This window comes from Hippocampus guttulatus, chromosome 1, assembly GCF_054856545.1.
Source record: "Hippocampus guttulatus isolate MCC_2025c chromosome 1, RoL_Hgut_1.0, whole genome shotgun sequence".
Lineage (NCBI taxonomy): Eukaryota > Metazoa > Chordata > Actinopteri > Syngnathiformes > Syngnathidae > Hippocampus > Hippocampus guttulatus.
This window is the reverse complement of record NC_141261.1, coordinates 33,177,310-33,202,377: the sequence shown is the minus strand read 5'-3', so window position 1 is coordinate 33,202,377 and position 25,068 is coordinate 33,177,310. Positions and strand designations below refer to the sequence as shown.

Here is a 25,068-nt window from a genome sequence, read left to right as displayed (position 1 = left end):
ATTAATAGTACATGTGACTTGATGTACTCTGACTATACACTAGGTGGCAATGTTGCTGTAAAAATACTGTCGATTTATTTTAAAAAAAGAAGCGAGAAGAGTTCAGTAATGGCGACTATAACAAGTTGCACACCACAACTTCTTTCTTCAGATCTTCAGCAATTTCAGGGATCAGCATTCGCCTGCTTCAGAGTCGTTTGCGAGCACTTGACATATCAGCAGGCAGATTTGAAAGTCCAGCGACACCAAAACTGCACAGTGTCTGAACAAACTATTTTATGTGTGTTTGCTTAATATTAAAATTATTTCTACATTGTATTATTTTTCGTTGCTCTCCTTCTCATTAAAAAATATTGCCGGTCAAGAAAGTCTTCCTTGATAAGTCCTAGTCCAGATGAATGTTTTGAATCTTTTTAATGTTCAGGTATGGATGATCTTTCCAATTTTGTCACCTGCGGTACAGTCTGGATCAAATCCTTTTCGACCAAAAAGATGAAGACACTTAGCCTAGTTGTAGACATGTATGGTTAAACAGTATGCTCATGAGGCAGGTATCTGTCCAGAAGAAGAACGTAAACGTTTGTGCTCCCACAGCGAGACCAATGTAGTTCTGCCTGCCACAGTGTAGAGGCGGAATACAAACGGCCTCCCCTTGCTACTCCTCATATATAGCATTACTTGAATTCCAACTACTCATAATATTGTACCTTTAAAAAGTTATAACTTGAGTTTGTCCTACCAGGGGGTCGTCAAAGCAAGTCCCTTGCATGGTTTATGCATCAAATGTACGAGTTTCACCATTGTCAAATAGGAACCTTTTTCTTTTCTCAAATACATAACTTTTCCTTCAAGCATGCATTTTTTTAATCACAACAAAACAGTCATTTACTCAAAATATAGAAATTACAAACATTACTGATTGAATCCTGTATTTGCCATTCAGTGCCCTAATAGTCTTTCATAGCGTTTAACCATTATTAGAGGACTTGATTTTGACTCAAATTGGGGTCGACAAGAACTACCAGAAGACAAGCTAGGGGGAAAAAAGTCACTTCTTTTTGCTGAGTGGAGGTTTAAAGCTTCATAACATACATCAAATACTTCTTTATTTTGGTGCAAAGAGAAACAACATTGAAATTCCACTACAGCGGTCATGTGTTCTGGGCTAAATGCTTTAAACAGCGTAATGTTTGATTAAAAATCGAAGTTTAAAAACATATCCCACATCAGAAGTGATCCCAAACACTGACACAAAAGTGAAATAAATGTTTGGTTTTCTTGGCCAAGACAAAAGGTCCTACTGGCAGACTGTGGTCAGCATAAAAATCCTGCACACATCTCAAGTGCCACTGGGCGGCTCATCCAGCATTAAAAAAACAAAACAAAACAACTGAGAGAACAACTTAGTACCTGAAGGCTCCACAATAGCTTGCTCTGATGATGAACCCTTTCAGCATGTTTCCGTCAACTTGACTGAAGGTTGGTGTCTGAGTCACCTGAGTCAGATGGTTAATACAAAATCTGAAGCAAAACTCCTCCAGGTCCTAGAAATGAAGAGCAAAGTAGAGTAGTGGAGCTTCACCTCAGCCAAATAAAGCTCTATGTACCAGAGGTGTCGCCTTCTGTGTTGGTCACAATCGGATAAGTATTCGTACAAGGGGCGCTTGTCAGAGTCATTCTTAAAAAGAATCAAATCAACTAACAGCAATAGAAATGTACCTCTGCATCAAATCGTTTGGCAGCAGAAAACAGGGTGAAGGCATTTTTGACCGTGATTCCTCTTTTGATGATCTGCTGACACAGATGCTTTAGGCGGCTCTCACAGTAGGAGGTGGCCAAGTCCAGCAGGCCTGAAGAACAAGCACAAAAACAATGCATATGCACATCTATGGCCAGGCGGAGCAGACATTGATTGTGTAATAGATGACCAATGGCATCTTCAGGTGGAAGGTCAACAGTGTCTGTGTAGAGGAACTGCAGGAAGGAACGGTAGATGGCATACGAGAATTGGTTGATCTCAATCACTTCCTGACGACCTTCCACCCACTGGGAGCGGAACATAGAGCGGAAATGCTCACACCTTGAAAACATTTAAACGTGCGTAACAAAAAGATAGCATTGCGCAGCGATGAATATCGTAATTGTTTGCATTCTCACACACACACATACACACCTGATCTTCAGCACCGCTTTGTGAACATGGATGCATTTGCCTTCAACGTTAAACTTGAGGTCTGCCGTTTCTGGACTGTCAAATTCTTTCCTCAGTGCCTCCGCAACTGTCAGGAAGTCATTTTGCTCTAGACCAACGTAAAACATGCACTGATTAGTGGATCCGTTGTAAATAAAACATTCAAGTGCTTCTCTCACCAACAGACACCAGTCTCCACATGACCGGTGGTGAAGCGAAACAGGCAAACACATCGTCTGTGTTGGTGAAGTAGGTGAGGCGTGGCGTGACAACTGCTTGACCCCGACATTGACCCCACATATACACCTGGCCACTCTGCGTCTTGGCCGCTGAAATGTTGGTCGAATGGCATGCTGCCACCTCTACAAACCTGAGATGAAAAAATATCACTGGGAGAAGTGTGCCAATAATACCATGTCCATGAGACTTTTTCAAGGGTCTTGTTCCGATAGACATGTCCACATAATGTTGTGTTGATTGATGAAGCTGGTATTCGGCCAATTTTTTATTTTTTTTAAATTCATTTTGGGGGGGGGGGGGGTTGCTGTGTGAGTGTAGGGGTGTAATTTGGGGGACTCTTCAAATACATACAACCCAAAAAGGCGGCCATATTAGCAGAGGAACCCGCACCATCAAACATGGAAATTAGCTTAGCATTACCATAAATGAGCACGTACTGGAGCTCAAAACCAGCCTATGTTCCTATTCATTTTAATGGCTGTTGTTTTCACTGGAGCCAGCAGTGTACACATCGCTCGGCAATGTTATTTACACACATTTTTTTGCGTAACAGCGTTGAATGCTAACAGAGGCGGAAAAAGGAAGGGCTAACATGGTGGCTCACAAATGTGAACTGATGCACACCGTGATCCTTCCCCCAACAAAGTGCAATTGGATCAAACAATATGAAGCATTTGTATATTTATAGGCACAATAACTTTGCATTGTACTGTATTCGGCGTTTCAAGGCCACGGAAAAAATATTTCAGACAATATGCTCTAACGGTTGTACGTTATTCCCCAATAATTCATTTAATGGAGATTCCACTGGATATTTTGCCGTGTTTTTTTTCTATGTACCTCTCTTCATCGGCCATAACTTGCACAGGGCTAAAGCAGTTGTTCTTGTCTCCAGTTCCCAGCTGGCCGAATGTGTTTGCGCCCCATGAAAAAAGCAGTCCTTTATCCGTTACCGCGAGGGAGTGGCCGAAGCCTGACACCACCTACAGAGGAGAAAACTTGCAACGCTGCTGTCTGCATCCGTGAGGAAGAATTACACCGCAGCAGGTGGCAAGCCATACCTGCTTTATAGAGGACTCTTGCAGAGCAGAGAGGCGACGAGGCATCAGCTCGTTTCTGTTGTTACCCACACCCAGCTGCCCGTTGCCATTGTAGCCCCACCCATGAATCTAGATCAAAACAAAATGGTTACAGAGCAATGTTGACGTGGGCCGATTCCACAACAGGGGCCTCACCTCTCCGTTGTCCAGCAGAGCCATGGAGGAGGACTGTCCACATGTGATACCCATCACGGTCTTACCCTGCAACGAGCCGCCCACCTTCAAGGGGAAAGCTTGGACGGCTACGGAACCTGAACCCACCTGGCCATAGTCATTAAAACCCCATGCAAAGACCTATCATTTTGGAAAATGACACATTCAAATGATAGATGCGGAGACTCGTTGAATAGTCTTGTTGGAAACGTTACCTCTCCATCCTGTGTAAGGACCATGGAGTGATGTGCACCACACGCCACCTCTTTTACTTTCTTATTCTGAATGTTGGCAGTGACCAGCACCTGGGACAGCTCCTGGTTGGCCGTCCCGATCCCCAGCTGGCAGAAACCATTGTGCCCACTAGCAAATAGCTTCCCATCTAAGAAAATGACATATTTTAAGTGCAGTGTCATGCAAAAAAAGTCTCATGCCACCATAACAATTGTTGCCTTTGCAAAGCCTCGCTGACCATATTCAGCTAGGCTACAGAATGTTTTCCATCAGTCATTACCTTAGTGTACCTTTATCTGGATCCTCGACATCTACCAACCGTCTACAAACTAAGCCTCTAATGAAATTTATGGATGTTGTTTGTGCATTCCCATACATGCTGAAATGACTGTCGTGGATGGGCAAAGGTTGTTAATTGAAACAAGCTTGTGGTTACCCTCCGTTGCCAGCAGGATGTGCGGCCCACTGCCGTAGCTCAGGCTAACCACCTTCTTCCCCTCCAGGCAGCTCAGTTGCTTCGGCACAATGGTGCTTATACCATCTCCTGTTCCCAGGCAGCTGCTGCAGTTCAAGCCGAACACAAATACCTGTGTGACATGTCACTTAAATGAATAATAATAAAATACATTTTAAAAATGAGTTTTTTCATAATCTGTCACCGTTCAGAATTTTTTTTTTTTTTTGCTTTGACTGGCAATTACAGCAACAAATTACTATTTTAATAACTGATTGTGGATTATTTTGTCAAGCAATGGATGAATCCGATTTAAAAAAAACATGTCCCTTCATTTTAAAGACATGACAATATTTCAAATTGACATTGCTGAAAATGCACAAAAAAAAAATATGATTCATTTCCTGGTTTGATTCATAACATGCCAGAAACTAGGCAAACATGTGGATCATTGTGATCCAAAGTAAAAATAAATTTTTTTTTGATTCAACGCAATCAGTGGAGGACTACAGGAATTGGATATCTACTACTAAGAAGCTGAAATTCTGAACAATTTAAAATGATAAAAAGTTGCAATTTGATTATTAAACAAATGATCGATTATTCGAGAATTGATTAGTTGTCGATTAATTGATGCACCTCTACTTGCGTTCATAAATTTGCGGCTCACGAACCACAACCAGCAGTCTGGCAAATAATTTACAATTGTTAAAATGGGCTTCGAGCTGTTTCCCGTACGGTCAAACTAAACATTATTATCCATATATTTAAAACACCCACAAACATAATTTTGCCTTAGGAAAGCCCGTCTGGCTCAGTGCTAACAATGGAAAATGCTATAGACACACTAAGGAATAGCATCAGTGTGGGGTAGGGTCATAACGCTTAAATAACAGTCGTTTGAACACAAAAGGTGGAACAACACACATAGCCAAAAAAAAGACAATGGAATGCAGTGGAGCACCTTGTTGTCGTTTGTGATGTAGATGGCCTCATTCGCAGATGCTCCAAAGACACAGGCCTGTTGGATTGTGGCAAGCTCCTCGGTGCTCAACAACAGGAGCAGAGGCCACTTGCTAAAGTCCAACATGACTTGCCGACAAACTCCACCTTCGCAGTTGCTAAGGCGCAGGCTCGAGGCTTCAAAAGAGACAGTGGGAGGTGAGAGGTGGGAAAACAGTGAGTGAAATCATCCCAGCCCACACTTGATGCAATGAAGAACAGGTGTAAGATTGATGCCAGTGGGGTTAAGGTACTGAGTGCTCTCAAATAGTTATACGAAGTATTGCATTCACAGTGAAAGTGGTGGTAGTTTGTCTATGTGTGCCCTGCGATTGGCTGGCATACATTTTGGCATCTAACACACTTACTGCCCCAAGTCAGCAGCTGGACTAGGCTCCAGCGCAACTCTTGTGAGAAGCAGCTCGGATAATGGATGGATGGATGGATTGCATGCATGCTTGTTACACACCAGTGTTCCTTTGGTGCTTTCGAGTACAATTTTTGCTTCTACACTGTCAGACGAAACAGGATGTGTGTAGTTATGTTAGAAATATCGTATCTGTTCTTGATCCTGGAAATAGGTAAGCACAATACTACTGCTGCCTAGTCCCATTTTGCCAACAAACAGGCTGCTCTTCTCATTGCTTCTATCCTTTTACATGATTCAAAAGCTTCTTTCCCCCCTTACATTCACCGCATTTGTGTGGCCGCATAAGCTCCCAACATGCTGGCCTTGTTTCGTTTCTTAACGGAACAGTTTCTTTTCGAATCTAGGGAAACTCTCATTGGAGGTCAATTCATGTTGCATCCAGATATGGACAAAATTATTGGTACCCACACTGATCATTGTATAGCTTGCTAAGATAGATCAAAATGAACAGATACTACTGATCAGACATTTTATTTTGTGGTCCAACCAGACTGCATATTTCAGCTCCAACAAATGCCCAGTAGGATTTAGACTAGAGGTGGGCAACTCCGGTCCTCGAGGGCCACTATCCTGAATCTTCACATCTCCGTCCTCCAACACACCTGATTCGAATGATCAGTTCATCAGCAAGCTGTGCAGAAGCTGGATAACTATCCCGATCATTTAAATCAGGTGTGTTGGACGAGGGAGACATCAAAAACAGGGGACAGCGGCCCGTGAGGACTGGAGTTGCCCACGCCTGATTTAGACCATGGACTGTTCTGAATACAAAGTAGTTCAATATTTTGCTAATCACCATTCATTTTAGCAAATTCCAATCTCATCGGTTTAAATTTATTGAAGCGGTCACTGTGTTTTCCTGTCACCAATAACTTTGCCCTCACCCCATGTGTACGAGGATACAACAATACGTAATCCATCCATCCATTTTCCAAACCGCTTGATCCTCACTAGGGTCGCGGGGGGTGCTGGAGCCTATCCCAGCTGTCTTCGGGCAGTAGGCGGGGGACACCCTGAATCGGTTGCCAGCCAATCGCAGGGCACACAGAGACAAACAACCATCCACGCTCACATTCACACCTAGGGACAATTTTAGAGTGTTCAATCAGCTTGCCACGCAAGTTTTTGGAATGTGGGAGGAAACCGGAGTACCCGGAGAAAACCCACGCTGGCCCGGGGAGAACATGCAAACTCCACACAGGGAGGCCGGAGCTGGAATTGAACCCGGTACCTCTGCACTGTGAAGTCGACGTGCTAACCACTGGACTACCGGGCCGCCCCACAACAATACGTAATAGTGAAAATAGTGAAACATGGAAGTGGCTAGGTTATGCTTTCGTGCTGGTGTCTTTAATCTGTGCATGGCACGCGATGATGAAATCTCAAGACAAAATTGGTCACCGTTTTCATTGTTTAAGTGTTCTCACAGAACACAACAAGTAGTGTTTAAGGCAGAAAAACATGTCTCATAATTTGATCAGTGGAGAGGTGGAGTACATGGGTTTGAACCCTGAGTGCGTGGACGGTGCAGGAATGCCATCATTTATAGGTGTGCCCCATCCCTCTTTATCAATTATTGTTGTTATTATTGTTATTATTATTATTTGATCCAGAACATCCCTAGAAGTGAGAGGGTTGGAATTGAAGGAAATCAGTGACTGCAAAGTCGTGGTAGGTGAGATTGTAGCCAGACAGCAAAAACAGAGCAGAGGACAAAATGGTGGAAGCTGAAAAAGGAAGAGTGTCGAATAACTTTTAGGAAGGAGTTGAGACAAGCACTGTTTGGTCAGGAGGTTCTTCCAGATGACTGGAACACTACAGCTCATGTGATCAGGGAGACAGGCAGGAAAGTACTTTTGGTGTATCATCTGGAAGGAAAGTAGATAAGGAGACTTGGTGGTGGAATGAGGAGGTGCAGGAGTGTATGCAGAGAAAAAGGTTAGCTAAGAAGAAGTGGGACACTGAGAGGACTGAAGAGAGTAGACAGGAGTACAGGGAGATGCAGCGCACGGTGAAAGTAGAGGTGGCAAAGGCCAAAGAAGAGGCCTACGATGACTTGTATGCTTGGCTGAACAGCAAGGAGGGAGAGACTGACCTATACAGGTTGGCGAGACAGAGAGACAGAGTTGGTAAGGATGTGCAGCAGGTTAGGGCGATTATGGAAATGTATTGACAGGTGCCAGCAGTGTGATGGGAAAATGGAAAGAGTACTTTGAAGAGTTGATGAATGAGGAAAATGAGAAAGAACATAGAGTAGAAGAGGTGACTGTTGTGGACCAGGAAGTAGCAGAGATTAGCAAGGATGAAGTGAGCAGAAAGGCACTCAGGCCTGATGATTTACCAATGGAGGTATGGAAGTGTTTCGAAGAGGTGGCTGTGGTATTTCTGACTGGGTTGTTCAACAAGATCTTAGATGGTGAGAAGATGCCTGAGGAATGGAGGAGAAGTGTGCTGGTGCCCATTTTAAAGAACAAGGGAGATGTGCAGAGTCGTCGTAACTACAGAGGAATAAAGTTGATGAGCCATACAATGAAACTCTGGGAAAGAGTAGTTGAAGCTAGACTAAGAGCAGAAGTGAGCAGCAGTATGGCTGCTCATCATGCCAAAAAAAAAGAAAAAAAAAAGAGTACGACAGATGCAGTATTTGCTTTAAGGATGTTTAAGGAGAAGAAATGTGGTATTGTATGAGGAATTCTGGGGTGACAGAGAAGTATGTCAGAGCAGTGCAGAACATGTATGATGACTTCAGACAGCGGTGAGGTGTGCTGTATGTATGAGTGAGGAATTCAAGGTGGAGGTGGGACTTCACCGGGGGTCATCTCTGAGCCCCTTCTTATTCGCTATGGTGATGGACAGGCTGACAGGCGAGGTTTGACAGGAATCTCCATGGACGATGATGTTAGTAGTGAGAGTAAGGAACAGGTGGAGGAGAAACTAGAGAGGTGGAGGTTTGCCCTGGAAAGGAGAGGAATGAAAGTCAGTCGCAGCAAGACGGAGTACATGTGTGTGAATGAGAGGAACCCAAGCACAAGAGTGAAGTTACAGGGAGAAGAGATAAAGAATGTGGATGATTTTAAGCACTTGGGGTCAACTGTCCAGAGCAATGGAGAGGTGAAGAAGCATCTACAGGCAGGCTGGAACGGCTGGAGAAAAATGTCAGCTGTGATGCGCGATAGAAGAGTTTCAGCTAAGATGAAAAGAAAGGTGTAGAAAACTGCGGTGAGACCAGCCATGCTGTTTGGACTGGAGACAGTGCCACTGAAGAAAAGACAGGAGGCGGAGCTGGAGGTAGCAGAGATGAAGATGTTGAGGTTCTCTTTGGGAGTGACCAGGTTGGATAGGATCAGGCATGAGTACATCAGCGGGACAACTCATGTCAGAGGTTTTGGAGAGAAAGTCAGAGAGGCCAGACTGAGATGGTTTGGGCATGTCCAGAGGAGAGAGGGTTTATATTTATATTGGGAGAAGGATGTTAAGTCTTGAACTGCCAGGCGGGAGGCCAAGAAGAAGACCAGAGAGGAGGTTTATGGATGTGGTGAAAGAGAACATGAAGCGAGCTGGTGTGAAGGAAGAGGATGCACAACAAAACAGGGTTAGATGGAGGCGACTGATTCGCTGTGGCGACCCTGAAGCAGGGGTGGTTCTGGATCAATTTCACTGAGGGGGCCGGGCTGGGGCCAGGGGTTTTGATGGGGGGGGGGGGGGGGGCACATTCAACCCAGGGCTAAAAAGACAGATTCGAAATCTTATTTGACTTTTTATTTCTTCAGACTTGGGTGTCTTGAAAGGCGCTTATAAATAAAATGTATTATTATTATTATTATTAGGAGGGCTAAAATGTCTGCAAGCGTAACAATACGTCTGTTGAGAATATTCAAGCCAGGGGATGATATGGTACCAGCCTGCCGGGGACAAAAGTTGCAAATACACTGAAGCTGATGTTTTACATGCATATAATTATCCAAATTTTAAAAGGCAATGTCTTATATATTGATCCTGTTAAATAAAAATTCAAATAAAAAGGGAGACTAAAAAAGTTACACACACGCGCGCGCACACACACACGTGCGCACACACGCACGCACACACAAACACGCGCATACACACACAGACACGCACACGCGCACACACACACACGCAAATAGCACTCGTGTCGTGGTAATTTCCTTCTCTGCGGACTGCTTCTCATTTACAGAATCGGTGCTACAGGGGCACTGGCCCCCGTTGCCCCCCCCCCCCCCCGAACCGCCACTGCCCTGAAGGGAAAAGCCGAAAGGAAAAGAAGAAGAAGATTATTTCTATTATTATCCATCCATCCATCCATCCATTTTCCGAACTGCTTGATCCTCACTAGGGTCGCGGGGGGCGCTGGAGCCCATCCCAGCCATCTCCGGGCAGTAGGCGGGGGACACCCTGAATCAGTTGCCAGCCAATCGCAGGGCACACAGAGACGAACAACCATCCACGCCCACACTCACACCTAGGGACAATTTAGAGCGTCCAATCAGCCTGACATGCATGTTTTTGGAATGTGGGAGGAAACCGGAGTACCCGGAGAAAACCCACGCAGGCCCGGGGAGAACATGCAAACTCCACACAGGGAGGCCGGAGCTGGAATCGAACCCGGTACCTCTGCACTGTGAAGCCGACGTGCTAACCACTGGACTACCGGGCCGCCCTTCTATTATTATTATTATTATTATTATTATTATTATTATTATTATTATTATTATTATTGAACACCTGCCCCTTCAAAGGTGACTGCATGCCCCCGAGTGGACATCTATTGATGGAACATGCAGTCTTGAAACCGAGCTGGAGCAGTTTGCTCAAGAGTGGGCCAAAGGAGGCTCCGATATGCAACAATTTGAATTCAGCAATTTCCTTTGGGACAATATCAAGTTACATATTTTTTGTCCAGGTCATTAATTGTGTGAAACTAGAGATATGTAGCAATCCTCAACTCACCTCTATTTTATAGCGCTTTCACCACAGCCGCAGAAGCTTTATTTTCATTTGTTAGTTGTAGTTAATTTTGAAGTATGCCATTTATTGACATTATTTGGTCAGTTTCAAGTTATTTGAAGTGAGTCATCGTGGGCTTTCCTTTCTTCAACGGACGGGTACCAGGACTTTTGTTTTGTCCACATGGGCATTACATTCTTGGAAGTGTGGTTCCTACCTACAACATCGGAGTTGGGGAGACGGCATGAACTTGCGCTGAGTGTTCAGCGATGCGGCGAGCCACAACTGTGCACAAATGTTCCACTTTCTTCGTGGAGAAAACGTCTTCGCGTCTTACTGTGTATATAAAGATCTCCACACTTTCGTCACCAAACGCCGTCGGTGTGATCGTCATACGAACGCAACACTTGGGGTGTAATCGAAGTCAGGTGCGTGCGGCTCACGGGCTCAGATATTATTGTTCATGATCGTTTCGGGCTCACCAAAAGAGCTTGCTGGTGAGCTGATCGTTTGAATCCGGTGTGTTGGAGTACGGAGGCAACGAAACAGGCGAGCAGTGGCTCTCGAAAAATCGGAGTTAAAAAAAACAAACAAAAAAAACCCCAGCGGTAAAACAAGACTAATGTTCCTCTTCCACTGTAACGGGCATGGAGCCTGCTTAGCGTATGTTGTACTACAACTATTGACTTGTTTAACTTGCAGAAAAAAATGTCTGAATTTAGACAAGTAGTCAACACGCTTCCTGAGGTCGGATCTCAAACTCAAGTAAGACAGAGGTACAAACGAGACATAGAATTGATGCTAGCTGCATACCATGTAAACCTGTAATTACCTGTTTTTTAAGACTTGGAAGTATTGGGAAACTCTGACGTAGCATTTATATGTAGGATGAAACAAACTCATACGGTGGATTGGGAACCCCTTTTTCTTGTTTGCTGGAAGTCAGTGAGTCAGATAGCCACGCTAGGGGGAGACAAAGTCCGTTTTGGAAAAGAAGTACAATATCTCTACACTATCTTGTTGCTGAGGGCTCTCGTGGGGAAATGATTGTGTGCGCGACTTCCTGTAAGACAGTGGAAGCAGCATTTTCGTATTTATTACAGCGCGTTTCATTTCAGGGAGTGATTTATTTGAGCCTAGCCCCCATCCCCTCCCCGTATCTCATCCAAACAAGGGTTTTCATATTTTGATTCCCAAACAATAGGACACTTGGCTCGGCCTCGAGGTACTGAAACGATACTCAAAGATACCATACACCAGTGGTCCTCAACAAGAAATGCTGTAGGTCCACTTTTTTTTATTTATTTAAATAAGACCAAGGTCCGGTCCCATGCACGGCGGTCATGGGGAGCAGGGCTATATGCCCATTTAGTATGGTCAAGCCAAGCTTATACAAATCAACACTCCTCACAACCAACCAATAATGGGGTGCATGAAAATAACAATTATTCACTTTGCCGGTACACAGCAAATAATGAGAGGTATTGTGTTGAGGCACAGGAACTCTTTTATTTTGTTAAGTTGTGCCTGCTTAATAATAGAAATGGCCCTTTTAGGGAAATAAGTCATTTTTACTTTAACTTTGTTAAACAGTAGTTGTCTTTTTTTCCCTTAATTTAACAAAAGCAAACCAAAATACTAATTTTACCAAAATAAATACTAAACATGAAAACAAAAATATCCTTTTCATTTGAACAATTCCCCTTTTCACATCCCCTCTGAAATCACTGAAAAATATATCAGAAGAGGAGTTAAGAACCATTTTAAATACTGACACAAGGGAGCACAGGAATGTGCAGTGCTGTTCTTCCACTAAAGGTGAATGCAATGTCTGAGGCATACAAATATTATTTGAGGACGCCATTGGGATGTTCATTTACCATGTTGCGGTGTTCTGCTGTTAAACAGCTGCAAAGATCCCCGGGTAGACGGGAGCAAAACTGCACACGATCGAAACCTCCCGCGATTCGCCTTGTCTAATTTTCTGTGCGGCTCTCCTGTGCTGAAGCTGTGAGCACACTGTGGGGTCGCGCATGCGTCTGTTTCCTGACACAATCATCCATTTTGAATGCGTGACGCTTATGTATGGGCACACCTTAAGTTCAGAGGAGCCAATCAGCGCATCGTTATCGCCGACATGCCCTGCTCAGCCAGGGTCTCCAGTTAGTCAAACATTATACACACACAGTCGCAGCTGCTGCGGTCCTCTGCAATACAATTCGTGCACGCAAAGAATACAACGGATAATTTTAACAAGCGATCGCGGTAATGCGCAGATTATAGTCCAAAAATATAAAATGTATAATGTAAAAATCACTTTATAATTTATTATTTTATACAATTTGCCGAGGGTCCGTCAGTTGAGGAAGGCTGCCATACACTATAACTAATCACTTTAAAATAGGGTTGCATGATATTGGAAAAATATGCAACATATCCATCCATTTTCAACACCGCTCTCCTGAACAGGGTCGCAGAGGGTGCTGGAGCCTATCCCATCTGACAAAACCCACATTGGTTAACAGTCACTCGCAGGACACATAAAGAGACGAACAACCATTTGCAACCACATCTACACCATCACTGAATCGGAACCGATCTCACACAACCCACACACAAGTCAGTCAAGTGTACCTCTCCACCAGGGGTCGGCAACTCCGGTCTGAGAGAACCACAGCCCTGCATGTTTTCCGTCTCTCCCTGATGTAACACGAGGATCAAAATGATCAACTTATCAGCAAGCTCTGTAAAAGCCTAATAACAATTATGATCATTTGAATCAGGTGTGTTGGAAGAGGGACCTTCTTAAACAAGGTCGCGACAAAGGTCGCGGGGGCGTACTGGACCCTATCCTGGCTGTCTTCGGTAGGCAGAAGACACCCTGAACCGGTTGCCAGCCAAGCGCAGGGCACACAGACAAAAAGCCATCCACACTCACACTCACAACTACGGACCATTTGGAGTGTTCCATGAACCTTCCATTCAAGTTTTTGGAATGTGGGAGCAAACCGGAGTACCCGGAGAAAACCCACACTGGCCCGGGGTGAACATGCAAACTCCACACAGGGATTCCTGGAATTGAATCCGGTACGTCTGAAATGTGAGGTCAACGCGCTAATGGTTAGCGGCTAACCACTGGACCACCGGGCCACGCCAAAGGAAAAAAATCATTCTCTAAATGGAAATATTTAAATGGATTACATGTTCCCCAATTCATTTTGACCTTTTTACATTAAGTTTAGAGTAGACGGAACAAATGAAAACTGATAGATTTGCCACTTAGCGCTGTTATATGCGCCTGTGTGGTGAGGCATGCAACAGTTGTATGACTGGCTGCTCTGTATGTCAATCAAGTGACAAATTTCACAACGGATGATCGGAGGGGGTACTTTTTTAAATCATGCACTGCCTTTGAGAGGACTTTTCGTTATGTTTTTTCCTGGCGCCGTTTACCAGTGAACTAGTCTGTACTTTGTCGGTTTTGAGCTTTCAAACTATCCAACAGCCCGGTGTCAACCGTCGACACCTTCAAGTTCCTGGGAATTGGAGTCTCCCAGGACATGAAGTGAGAGGTCATCATTAACTCTATCCTATAAAAGGCACAGCAGAGGATGTAGTTCCTGAGGCTGCTGAGGAAGCACGGCCTGCCACGGGGGCTAATAAGACAGTTTCTACACAGCAGTCATGGCGGCACCAAACCAAACAGCATTTCCGCGATAATCATTGTAGCTCCAGCTCTGTACTTACTTGAAACATTGTCACTGATCTCTCTTCCACAGCACCAATTTAACGTGCACAAGCATTTTCTGTAGAATTGCACACTTAGTTGTTCTACAAATACTGTTACTGGTCACTTTAAAATGGTGCAATGGTTATCTGCACCAACTAAAAAGACGTTTTTGTGTTGTATTCCATCATTGATCAATACATTGTCTCACAGCTGCCATTGGGTGGTACTACTGCACGATGGTACCCTTACATTACAGAAAAACATTTGATACTTATTTGTCATGTTGTTTATCGTAGTTTCTTGATATTGATACTAGTGTAGCCTGCACTACCCGAGACAAATTCCTTGTGTGTTTCTACATACTTGCCCAATAAAGATTATTCTCATTCTGATATATATGACTGGACTATCAATAGGTCCCTCTCGGATGAAGGCAGAGAACAGTCATCTTATGCTGTTACTGACAACTTGTGATTTTTGTTCGCTGAAATCACTTTTATCAGTGTATTTTATGCAAGGATCCCCATGGATTAATAAGAATGTATCAAAGAACGAACTTCACTTTTTGTATCAAGCAGAGTATATTACCTCAGTATCGTGAATTGTGATGCCCCGTGAGGCGCAATGGGATCCTGAACACAGTCAACTAGACTTGCCTTGGCACAAAAATTAAGATGCATCTGTTTGTACGCCTGCCAAGCGCCATGGCACCTGTCTATGTACTGTAAGTAGGGCCACAGGTTACTGTTGTGAAATAAGGCAAGCCCAAGGCTCAGCAACCATAAATACTCAGCGAGCCATTGCTGTCCACCTCTGAAAACCCCCCAAAACAAAACACTGGGAACCACAATACCATTTTCATATCGAAAGTAAAAGCTGCATTGAAGCAGAACATGAATTGAATCCCAAATTAACAGATTTTGAATTTCCACTCTTTTTTTTTCTTTGGGTGTTGTATAAATAATTTTAAAAAACGATTGTTTGGGCGGCCCGGTTGTGCAGTGATTAGCGCGTCGACCTCACAGTGCAGAGGTCGTGGGTTCGATCCCGGCTCTGGCCTCCCTGTGTGGAATTTGCATGTTCTCCCGTCCGTGTGTGGGTTTTCTCCGGGTCCTCCGGTTTCCTCCCACATTCCAAAAACATGCATGGCAGGCTGATTGAACACTCTAATTTGTCCCTAGATGTGAGTGCGAGCACGGATGGTTGTTAGTCTCTGTGTGCCCTGCGATTGGCTGGCAACCGGTTCAGGGTGTCCCCCGCCTACTGCCCGAAGACGGCTGAGATAGGCTCCAGCACGCCCTGCGACCCTTGTGAGGATGAAGCGGTTCAGAAAATGGATGGATGGATTGTTTGTTGCATGTATTAAATAGCTGAAACTTTATTGTTGCATGAAAATATTTTGCATTCTGAAAATAAATGCTTGGTTGGAGCATCAATAAAATAGTCAATGTCTGTTTGAGTCTTCTTCATATTAAACCCAAATTTGAAAGAGGCTATCGATACCCAAAGTCGAAATTTAAGTATCTACCTGCAGCAAATCAAAAAGGCACTCTTCCTCGTTCCCTCGTTTTGTCGCACGCGTGGAGGGTGCACTTGAATAGGACTTGTTGAAAATGTTGCCGTTGATCTTACCTTTATCACTTGGCCCTCAGATGCGTGTATCACACAGGATAGACTGCACATTGATAGCAACAAGACGTTTTATGAACGTAAACGGTCACTGATCTACTTAAGTGCCTCCACCCCCTGTGGAACATATAAGGGTAGGGAACTCCGGTTCCCTGAGAGCCATACCCTGCCTGTTTTAGATCCCTTCTGACTCCAACACACTTGATTCAAATGATCATCTCATCATCAAGCTCTGTAGAAGCCTGAAACGATCATGTTCAATTGAATTAGGTGTGTTGGACCAGGGAGAAGTCTAAAACAGGCAGGATATGGCTCTCGAGGAACCGGAGTTCCCTACCCCTGCTGGGGAAGATAAGCGCGTCAATTGTCTTTTATTGTGAAGGTTGTGCACCACCGGATATCATGTAGTGGTTGCTCACTCCCGCGCCTTCACAGGTTGCTTTTAAGCGACTCGGTACACCCCTGGTTCGGTTGTCTGGAGAGCAGCGGCTGAGGCCGCCCACGGATTCCCTTTCCGGCCACTTGATCGCAGCAGCTCCCGCAACGTGCAGCCGGTGTGAGGAAAAGCGAGCAGGCGGCACCGCCAGTATCAGCGAATTATGGATTATTAAGAAGTGGGGGCCGAAACACGGATCAAATATTCATGAGGACTTTTGCGTGGGGATGGAGCGCAGAGTGGGACAGTGCAGAGATTCCCTGCAGTGATTCCTCTCAGTGAGCAGAGGAGGAGGACCAGCGCGGCCGCAGCTGCTGCCGCTGGTGGATTCTGCTTCTAGCGTGTGTGGGTGCGCGTGTGCGTGCCTTTGGAAAGCAGCCTCCCGCTGCAGTTGTTGCCCGTTCAACTGGTACAAGATGCCAGCGACTTGCTGACGGACACCGGGGATCCGCATCCCGCCCACCTGCCCTTCCTCTCCGCACCCCCCACGCCCCGGACGCACCGAGCCCTGCCATCCCTCCGTCACTAATATGCAATGTTTTTTGTGCAGAAGCCGACAGCTGCCGCGTACCGCCGACTTCCCACTAGCGCCGCCGCATGCCTGTCCGCCGCTGCCGCTCCTCTCCCCGCGCCGCGCGGCACACGACGACGCCATTTGAAGAGGAGCGCTCGGGGGCTCTTTACGCCGCGGCGGGAGCGCGGCAGCAGCAGCAGCAGCAGCAGCAGCAGCAGCAGCAGCAGCAGCGACCGCTCCTCCTCACTGCCCGCCACCTCCTCCAGCTCCACTGCTGAGCACCACCGGCCTCTCCAGCAGCCCGAGGCGGAGCTCGTTCTTTTCCAGCCGCACAGGGACGACGACGAGGAGAAATACGTCGAGGCGGGCGAGACGCCGGGTGACGGCCCGGGTTTGCTTCTTCTATTACTTTCTATGGTGCAAATTGGCGGAGCCAAGCACAGTCGAACTGAGCCCAACAGCTGGCTGTTCCCGCTGGGATGCAAGCAGGGGGGCGGGCCGGCCCCCATGCGGTGGCAAAAATTTAGGCTGTCGCATCCGGTGCGCCTCTCGTCTCCCACCTCCTGCTCTCCTTCCTACTCCTACTCCTCCCCTTTCTCGGCTAAATCCATGCGGTTTATTTGGAGCAACATTTTCAGCAAAGGATCGCATATGCTGCAGTGTCTTTGTGGCAGGAGCCTCAAGAAAACCAAGAACCCAACTGGTAAGTTTGAGTCGGTGTGTGTGCGCGCGCGCGCGTGTGTGTGTGTGCGCGTGTACGTGCGTAGCCAATTAGAGAGACTGTGTTTCATGCACAACTATTCTACTGGTTGCTGCTATTTTCTCTGCAGTTGTGCAGCAAGTGCAAAGGAGGGAGGACTGTGAGTGTGAGTGTGAGTGTGCGTGTGTGTGTGTGCGTGTGTGTGTGTGGAGGGGGCGGTGTGATAACCTAATTCAGTGGCACTTGCTCAAAAAGTATGTGTGGCAATGATGCTGCAGAAAATACGATCTAATTTAGAATTCGGTCATTCGGGCTCCACCAACCTGCCTAAATAAGAGGCACCTGGCTTTATTTTCACTCTCCCTGTGAGACACAGCTGCGCAGAGCGAGAAGTGTGTTTGCTTGTGCTTATTTCTCCATTGTCTGTGACTACAAACATCTCCCAGTGCGATGGTGCGCTCATCAGAGCTTGTGCGGGTGCGGACTACACGGAGTCCAACAGTGTTGCTGTCAACTTTTTCATTTGGCCATGCCAGGCCAATTTTGCCTGCTTAACTCAAATTTGTATGAGAGATGCCATTTGGGTTGGGATGTTGTCAAGCTATGCTCAACTCAAAGTTGATCACATTTGTAAAATGTGTGCTCCATGCAGAACTAATAGTTTGCTGGGATGGCAGACATTGGCATTGGCGACACCCCGAGACGTGGGCATGATTAACATTATTGCCATATTGACATTGCGTCGAGTCTGCCATGTGCAGCCTCAAGTTTAAACTGAAGCCTTAAATTTGACGTTTAAGTTGCTCCCCTCAGCTCAATTCAACTTTATTTATTGAGCACTTACAAAACCACATACAAATGAAAACAAAGTGTTATCCATAAATAAAATATATTAAACACAACAAACATAAAACACAATAAACACAAAAAAAACCTTGACTTCACTGAATTTATAGAGCACTTAAAAATACTGCAGTTAGAAAAAAGTGATATATATATATATATATATATATATATATATATATATATATATATATATATATAATTCCTCGTCTCACCCCCCCTCGGGTGGTGTCCGTCCCTCATTCAGCTCGGGTCCTCTGCCAGAGGCCAGGAAGCTTGAGGGTTCTGCGCAGTATCCTTGCTGTTCCCAGCACTGCACATTTCTGGACTGAGATGTCCGATGTTGTTCCCGGGATCTGTTGCAACCACTCATCCAGTTCGGGGGTCACTGCCCCGAGTGCTCCGACCACCACAGGCACGACTGTCACCTTTACCTTCCAGGCTCTCTCCAGCTCCTCTCTGAGCCCTTGGTATTTCTCGAGTTTCTCGTGTTCCTTCTTTCTGATGTTTTCATCACTTGTGACCGCTACATCCACTACAACGGCTTTCCTCTGCCCTTTATCTATGATCACGATATCTGGTTGGTTCGCCATTACCATCTTGTCAGTCTGGATCTGGAAGTCCCACAGGATCTTCGCTCTGTCATTCTCCACCACCTTCGGAGGTGTTTCCCATTTTGACCTTGGGGTTTCCAGTCCATACTCCGCACAGATGTTTCGGTAGACTATGCCAGCCACCTGTTTATGGCGTTCCATGTAGGCTTTCCCTGCCAGCATCTTACACCCTGCAGTTATGTGTTGGATCGTCTTTTGCACAACCTACACCTTGGGTCTTGTCTGGGCCTCAATGGCTCTGGTGCTCAGGGCCTGCTCCTGAGCAGCCAGGATGAGTGCCTCTGTGCTGTCCTTCAGGCCAGCCCTCTCTAGCCACTGATAGGACTTCTTGAGATCGGCCACTTCAGTTATGGTCCGGTGGTACATCCCGCGTAGGGGCTTGTCCTCCCTTGATGGTCCCTCTTCCAGCGCCTCATCCTCTGTTCTCCATTGTCTGAGACATTCTCTGAGTACGTCATCCGTTGGAGCCTTCTCCTTGATGTATTCATGGAGCACTCACTAGTCCCCGGCCTCCTTCCTTTTGGCTTGCGTACAGTCTCAGGGTGCTGGATTTGGAATGGAAACCTCCATGCATGGTTAGGAGCTTTCGGGTCTTAATGTCACGTTCCGTATTTGACAGCAGGGGGCAGGCGTTCTTGCTTGCCGCCTGCACACCTGCCACCCATTAGTTGACGATTGCACCTGCTATATCTAGGCACTCCGACAGTCAACTCACTGCCGGAGTATTCCATGCCGTGCCATTTGCTATCGTCTATGCCCTCTCGGTTACAACTCTGACTTACTTGACTATATTGCGTGCCTTAATATTCCTCTCGTGTTTGATTGGTATTTTACTTAAGAACTTTCTCCTTGCCGTTTTTGTTTCGCAAGCGTTTTCTGTTATTTTCCTGGTCCTCTCTTTTGACCAGCGTTTTCTGTTGCTTCGTTATTATTTCCTGGCCCTCTTTTGACCAGCGTTTTCTGTTGTCCGTTTAGACGGGGATTTTGTGTTATATTAAATCTCATTTTTTGTGACAAAATACTTTTCTGTGTCTGCTATTTCGGGGATCCACTTATCTCTAGTAGTTGCGCACGAAGCGATTATTCTGTCGCTTCGGGCCCAACGTGACAGAATACTCCGGCCACCATGGATCCCGCAGACATGGAAAAGATTTTGTCTGCTCTGTCCCGTCAAGAGCAACAGATGAGTCAGCAGGGCCAAGCCATTACGGAACTCCGCGGCGCGGTCTCCACGCTGGCTCATAGGTTCGATCATTTCGAACCCCGTATTGTACGATTGGAGGAACGGAGAGCACCTCCCCCGGTGGTTCGTCATACCACCACTGAGGCACCCGTCTCCTTCCCCACAATGAGTAGGGAACCGTCGCTTCCACACCCCCCACGTTACGGGGGTGAGCACGGTCGGTGTGGGCACTTTCTCCACCAGTGCTCGCTCATCTTCGACCAGCAACCTTCCGTCTATGCTACAGATGACGCGAAGGTTGCATATGTAATGAGCTTATTGACAGGTCAGGCGGCGTCATGGGCTATGGCGATGAGCGACGCAAAGCCGAACCTCCGATCTTCTTTCCCCGGCTTCGTGGCAGCGTTTCGCCGGGTGTTCCACCATCCCATCCGGGGCAGAGAGGCTGAGGGTCGGCTACTCGAACTCCACCAGGGGAGGCGATCCGTAGCGGACTACTCTATTGAGTTCCGGATTTTGGCCGCCCAGAGTGGCTACGAGGACAGGGCGCTGTGTGGATTGTTTCGTCGCGGATTGAACACCCAGCTCAAGGATGAACTAGCGACCCGCGACAATAGTTCCGACCTAGAGGAGTTAATAGATCTCTCCCTACTGTTGGACAACCGCATGAGAGAGAGAAGCCGGGAGCGTGGAGGTGGTTGGTTCCCGTTCCGGCATGCGACGTACCGCGGGGGATCCCGCGGGACGCCTCGGGCAGCTGGGTCCGGAGACCACCCCCGATCCTGGAATGCTGTCACCAGGGAGGAGCCGATGCAGCTGGGTGGCGGAAGTTCCAGATCGGAGGAGAGACGGCGCCGGTTCAACGATCGGGCTTGGTCTGACAGCGGCCCACAAGGACCTCACGCCGCTCCCGGTCCTCCGGAACCTCAGCCAACTACCTTCACCGAGTACTGTGAGTCACGACCCCGCGCCGAGCCTCCCGAGCCTCGGCGAGCCGACTCCCGGCCGGGGCACCCCAAGAGACTGGAACTCGAAGGGGAGATCTATGGGGCGTCCCGGGCGCGGCGGATCAGGGCTCTGATAGACTCAGGGGCTGATGATTGTTTTATCGATAACGACCTCGCCTCAGAGTTAGGCTGTTTTATCGAAGAGTTGGCCGAGAAGAAGCGCGTTCATGATCTCGATGGGCGCCTCCTGGCGGTTGTAACGCAAAGAACCGAACCACTAAAGCTCCAAGTATCCGGAAACCATGTCGAACGCAGACGGTTTTATTTAATGCGGTCTCGAGCCGTTCCAGTTATTCTCGGCTTGCCCTGGCTCAAGACTCACAACCCCGTTATTTCCTGGGAGCGCCCGGCAATAGAGATTTGGAGCCCGTACTGTTATGAGCGTTGTTTACGATCAGCCGTAGGGGGATGCGAACGTGCCGGCGACGACTCCCCTGAAATCATCTGCCTTGACGGAGTGCCAAACTGCTATTATGAGTTACGACAGGTATTCAGTAAGGATCGCGCTCGCTCTTTGCCCCCACACCGTCCATACGACTGCGCCATAGACCTGCAAGTGGGCGCTCCGCTGCCGAGTTCACGGCTTTATCAGGTGTCTCAACCGGAACAAGAGGCGTTAACTGAGTATATAAACAGCTCGCTCGCTGCAGGTCTAATCAGACCATCGCGATCACCGTTAGGTGCGGGATTCTTCTTTGTAGAAAAGAAGGACAAGTCGTTACGACCGTGTGTGGACTATCGTGGGCTCAATGACATCACCATCAAAAATAAGTATCCGCTGCCTTTGTTAGACTCCGCCTTCGCTCCTTTGCAATCGGCCACCATTTTTACAAAATTAGATTTACGTAGTGCTTACCATTTGGTCCGCATCCGAGAAGGAGATGAGTGGAAGACGGCTTTTAAGACCCCACTGGGTCATTTCGAATATTTAGTCATGCCTTTCGGGCTGACTAATGCTCCTGCGGTTTTCCAAAGCCTGATCAACGACGTGTTAAGGGACGTGCTGAATATTTTCTGTTTCGTCTATCTTGATGATATCTTAATTTTCTCCCGGTCGTTGCAGGAGCATAAACAACACGTCAGACTTGTTCTACAGCGGTTATTGGAAAATAGGCTCTTTGTCAAGGCAGAGAAATGTGAGTTTCATGTACCAGCCATCTCTTTTCTGGGGTTTATTATTGAGCGGGGCAAGCTGAGAGCCGACCCCATCAAGACGAAGGCGGTGGTGGACTGGCCGACACCGGCTAGCCGCAAGGAGCTACAGCGTTTTTTGGGGTTTGCTAACTTTTATCGACGGTTCATTCGCAATTACAGCCAAAAGGCACTCCCGTTGACCCGACTAACGTCCATTAAAGTCCCATTCCAATGGGACTTGGATGCGGACTCGGCTTTCGCAAATTTGAAAACAGCATTCACTAATCCCCCCGTGCTGCAACATCCTAACCCTGACCACCCTTTCATTGTAGAAGTGGACGCATCGGATTCAGGAGTGGGGGCGGTCTTGTCCCAGCGTTCCCCGGTCGACCAGAAGTTGCACCCCTGCGCCTTTTTCTCTCGTCGTCTCAGTGTCGCCGAGTCAAACTACGACGTGGGCAATCGAGAACTGCTGGCTGTGGTTGCGGCCTTACAAGAATGGCGACACTGGCTCGAGGGGGCTAAGGAGCCATTCACTGTATACACGGACCACAAGAATTTGGAATATATCCGCTCCGCCAAGAGACTGAACTCCCGTCAGGCCCGATGGGCCCTACTATTAACCCGGTTTAATTTCACCCTCACATACTGTCCGGGATCCAAGAACACCAAACCTGACGCCCTCTCCCGTCTCCACGACCCCGCGGAAAGGGACCGAACGCCGGAGGCCATTCTCCCGGCTCATTGCATCCTGGGGGCGTTGAGGTGGGAGATTGAGCGGAAGATACAGGAAGCTCAAGATGGGGTCCAGGTCCCGGCTGACTGTCCCGCGGGGAAGCTGTTTGTGCCCCCACCGCTGCGTTCGGAAGTATTGCAGTGGGGGCACAGGTCCAAGGTGGCTTGCCATCCTGGGGTGAACCGGACTGTGCATCTCATCGCCCAGCGGTTCTGGTGGCCGGAGCTTCGGAAGGATGTGGTGGAATACATCAATGCCTGCTCCTCCTGCGCCTGCGGCAAGGCCTCGCATCGGCCTCCGGCGGGGTTGCTCCAGCCATTACCCATTCCTCCTCGACCTTGGTCCCACATCGCCCTGGACTTTGTCATGGGCCTTCCTCCATCCCGTGGGCGTTCCGTCGTTCTCACTATCGTGGACCGATTCTCAAAGGCTGCCCACTTTATTCCCCTGTCCAAGTTGCCGTCGGCGTTGGAGACCGCCGACCTCCTCATCAAGCACGTTTTCCGTCTCCATGGCATCCCTTTGGACATAGTGTCGGACCGGGGGCCCCAGTTCGTGTCCCGAGTGTGGAAGCGGTTCTGCCGGTCCCTCGGGGCCACGGCCAGTCTGACCTCGGGGTATCACCCACAGTCCAATGGACAAGCGGAGCGCGCCAACCAGGATCTGGGGGCAGCCCTCCGCTGTGTGTGTCTCCACCGTCCCTCTTCCTGGGCCGACCACTTACCTTGGGTGGAGTATGCGCACAACACCCTCGTCTCTTCAGCCACTGGAAGGTCCCCCTTCATGACGGCCTACGGGTATCAGCCACCGCTGTTCCCGTCCCAGGAGGGACAAATAGAGGTCCCTTCTGTGCAGTGCCACCTCAAGCGGGCCCATCACGTGTGGAGGGAGGCCAGAGCCGCACTGTCCCGCACGGCGACCCGGAACCGGCAGATTGCGGACCGTCGTCGGCGCCCAGCACCGACCTACGAAGTGGGGCAGGAGGTGTGGCTGGCAACGAGGGACCTGCGCCTGGCCGGCACGTCCGCGATATTGGGGCCCCGATTCACCGGGCCGTTCGTGGTAGAGTCCGTCGTCAGCCCCGTCGCGGTCAAGCTCCGGCTGCCGGCCTCCATGAAGGTTCACCCCGTGTTCCACGTCTCCCTGCTCAAACCGGTGGCGACCAGTCCCTTGGCTCCTTCTCCCACTCCGCCCCCTCCTCCGCGGGTCGTCGATGGTGGCCCGGTGTACACGGTACGGGCCATCCTGGACTCTCGGCGCAGGGGAAAAGGTTTCCAGTATCTGGTCGACTGGGAGGGCTACGGGCCGGAGGATCGGCAATGGGTCCCCCGCTCCTGGATCCTTGATCCGTCCCTTCTTCGTGACTTCCACGCATCTCACCCGTCCAAGCCGGGTGGGCCGCCGGGAGGCGTCCGTTGAGGGGGGGGTACTGTCACGTTCCGTATTTGACAGCAGGGGGCAGGCGTTCTTGCTTGCCGCCTGCACACCTGCCACCCATTAGTTGACGATTGCACCTGCTATATCTAGGCACTCCGACAGTCAACTCACTGCCGGAGTATTCCATGCCGTGCCATTTGCTATCGTCTATGCCCTCTCGGTTACAACTCTGACTTACTTGACTATATTGCGTGCCTTAATATTCCTCTCGTGTTTGATTGGTATTTTACTTAAGAACTTTCTCCTTGCCGTTTTTGTTTCGCAAGCGTTTTCTGTTATTTTCCTGGTCCTCTCTTTTGACCAGCGTTTTCTGTTGCTTCGTTATTATTTCCTGGC

The 25,068-nt window shown here is 47.9% G+C and overlaps 1 protein-coding gene and 2 pseudogenes across 1 annotated transcript; 2 read left to right on the top strand and 1 right to left on the bottom strand.

Annotated features, from left to right (window-relative positions):
• Positions 1-1,403: 1,403 nt before the first annotated feature.
• On the bottom strand, positions 1,404-5,462 carry rcbtb1 (regulator of chromosome condensation (RCC1) and BTB (POZ) domain containing protein 1). Its single transcript, XM_086108287.1, has 11 exons — positions 5,337-5,462; positions 4,355-4,505; positions 3,900-4,066; positions 3,667-3,825; positions 3,493-3,600; positions 3,272-3,414; positions 2,371-2,561; positions 2,174-2,300; positions 1,929-2,080; positions 1,720-1,850; positions 1,404-1,544 (listed from the first exon to the last, which is right to left on the bottom strand). The coding sequence occupies exons 1-11, from the start codon at positions 5,460-5,462 to the stop codon at positions 1,404-1,406; spliced, it is 1,596 nt and encodes a 531-aa protein (XP_085964413.1).
• A 1,803-nt stretch (positions 5,463-7,265) lies between these two features.
• LOC147211466 (uncharacterized) lies at positions 7,266-8,665 on the top strand (annotated as a pseudogene).
• Positions 8,666-8,774: 109 nt separating this feature from the next.
• LOC147211465 (uncharacterized) lies at positions 8,775-9,465 on the top strand (annotated as a pseudogene).
• Positions 9,466-25,068: the final 15,603 nt, after the last annotated feature.